This window comes from Morone saxatilis, unplaced genomic scaffold (genome assembly GCF_004916995.1).
Source record: "Morone saxatilis isolate NCDOM2014 unplaced genomic scaffold, NCSU_SB_2.0 Contig18, whole genome shotgun sequence".
Taxonomy (NCBI): domain Eukaryota; kingdom Metazoa; phylum Chordata; class Actinopteri; family Moronidae; genus Morone; species Morone saxatilis.
Window position 1 is genome coordinate 24,862,032 of NW_023339740.1, and position 1,696 is coordinate 24,863,727.

General features: G+C 46.6%; 1 protein-coding gene across 1 annotated transcript in view; it reads right to left on the reverse strand.

Moving 5' to 3' along the window:
- pdhb (pyruvate dehydrogenase E1 subunit beta) overlaps window positions 1-676 on the reverse strand; it is a 3,161-nt gene extending 2,485 nt beyond the window's left edge. The window contains exons 1-2 of the mRNA XM_035662240.1: window positions 483-676; window positions 46-140 (exon numbers count right to left, since the gene is read on the reverse strand). Of these exons, the coding sequence (XP_035518133.1) occupies window positions 46-140; window positions 483-646 (259 nt within the window). The 5' untranslated portion in view covers window positions 647-676. The remainder of the gene's footprint in view (window positions 1-45; window positions 141-482) is intronic.
- Between the last annotated feature and the right edge of the window lie 1,020 nt (window positions 677-1,696).

Below are 1,696 nucleotides of genomic sequence, written 5' to 3' on the forward strand. Positions count from 1 at the left end.
CTAGCTCTCAGGTCAGTTTTGAGCTGCCGTAGTGGAGTTTCTCACCCGGATTGTCGTCTCTGATGGCTGATTTCAGGAGACCTTTGGCATCTTCTGAGCTCCAGGGACTCACAACCTTCAGACCTGGACAGTGACCGTACCTGAGGACAGACACAGCTGTTACAACTACTACGTCCACCGTTAAAGGAGAACTCCTGGAGTCCCGATACCCCACCTGGTAGATCATGTATGTACTAAGGCTGAGTGCTTCCCACTGCCTTTTGCTACATGCTATCTGCCCCCCCCCCTCTCTCCCTCCTTTCTTGTCTATCTAACCCGTCACTATTCATTATTCATTACCCAAGAAATAAAATGCTCTAAAAAATAATAAAACGATGGACAAAACTACAAAAAGAAGTTCTAATACAGGTACTATAAAGACTTTTGTACACATTAAGAGCTACATAAGTGACAGAGACAGTATCAGGCGGAAGTGAACGCACCACGCAGCGAAGCACTGTGAGTGCTGCGCGGCGACGCCCGCTGACGCCCCGTTGGGTCCTCTGAAGACGATGGGCACCGACTGCTGACCGGCTGACATGTAGTAGGTCTTTGCCGCAGAGTTGATGACCTGGTCGATGGCTTGCATGGAGAAGTTAAAGGTCATGAACTCACAGATGGGTCTCAGGCCGGCCTGCGGGGGGGGGGGGCAGTTTAATATCAGTGAGACGCGTCCACAGGAGTCAGTTCAGTTATCTTTATTACCCCAAATAGGAAACTGTGGTACTGTAAATCTACGGCCTGAGTGCAAATTATATCTAAAGGCTCTCAAAGACGATGTAAACCTCATTACATCAAAGCAATTAACTTAACTAGGACATTTTACCTAAATATAAACTAAATTAAAGTAGTGTTAATTACAGTTCGTTACAAGTTCCAATCACTGGATTATAAATACAATGTCAGTTTGCTGTTTTAGTGATTCACATGTGTTCAATGAATGTGTGAATCTATCTGGATGAAGAAAAAAAAAAAAAAAAGACTTACCATGCTCCCACTGCGATGCCTGGCAAAACCCATCTGCACCCAGAGAAGAGAGACCCGAGAGAGAGAGAGACGCGAGACGAGAGAGACGAGAAAGAGAGAGAGACGCAGAGAGAGAGAGAGAAAGAGGAGAGAGAGAGAGAGTTTCCCAACAGAAAAAAAACGAGTGTTTTGAAACTTTCTGAAGGCTGAATTTAACGTCGTCTCACCCTCTGTGATTCGGGTGCTCGATGATCGCTTCTGTCCTCCATACTCTTCTTCCACAGACCCCCTGCTCCACCTACACACACACACCACACACACACACACACACACCCGCTACTCACAGAAATCGGCCAAATACACTGCAACTATCACACTCTCATATTCCTGTTACCATCATCTGACCTGCTCCTGTTTGTCGCCCCGCTCGGACTTTGACTTACATCTCAGCAATTCAACTTTTGAGCTATAACGTTTACTCCTGACCAAGAACCACAGCTGTTAAATTCCAAGGTAACGCCGACCATAATTACCACAGATCACTAAATTTCACTCAGAGCCTCAGAGTGTAACTGAGATAGAAACCCCCGGCCTGAGAGGAATCACAACGAGACCACTCGATTCTCAACTGTCCGTATCTGGCTCTAGTCTCGTCCTGCTCCCTTGTAAGCTCCGTCGTACTGAGCCACCT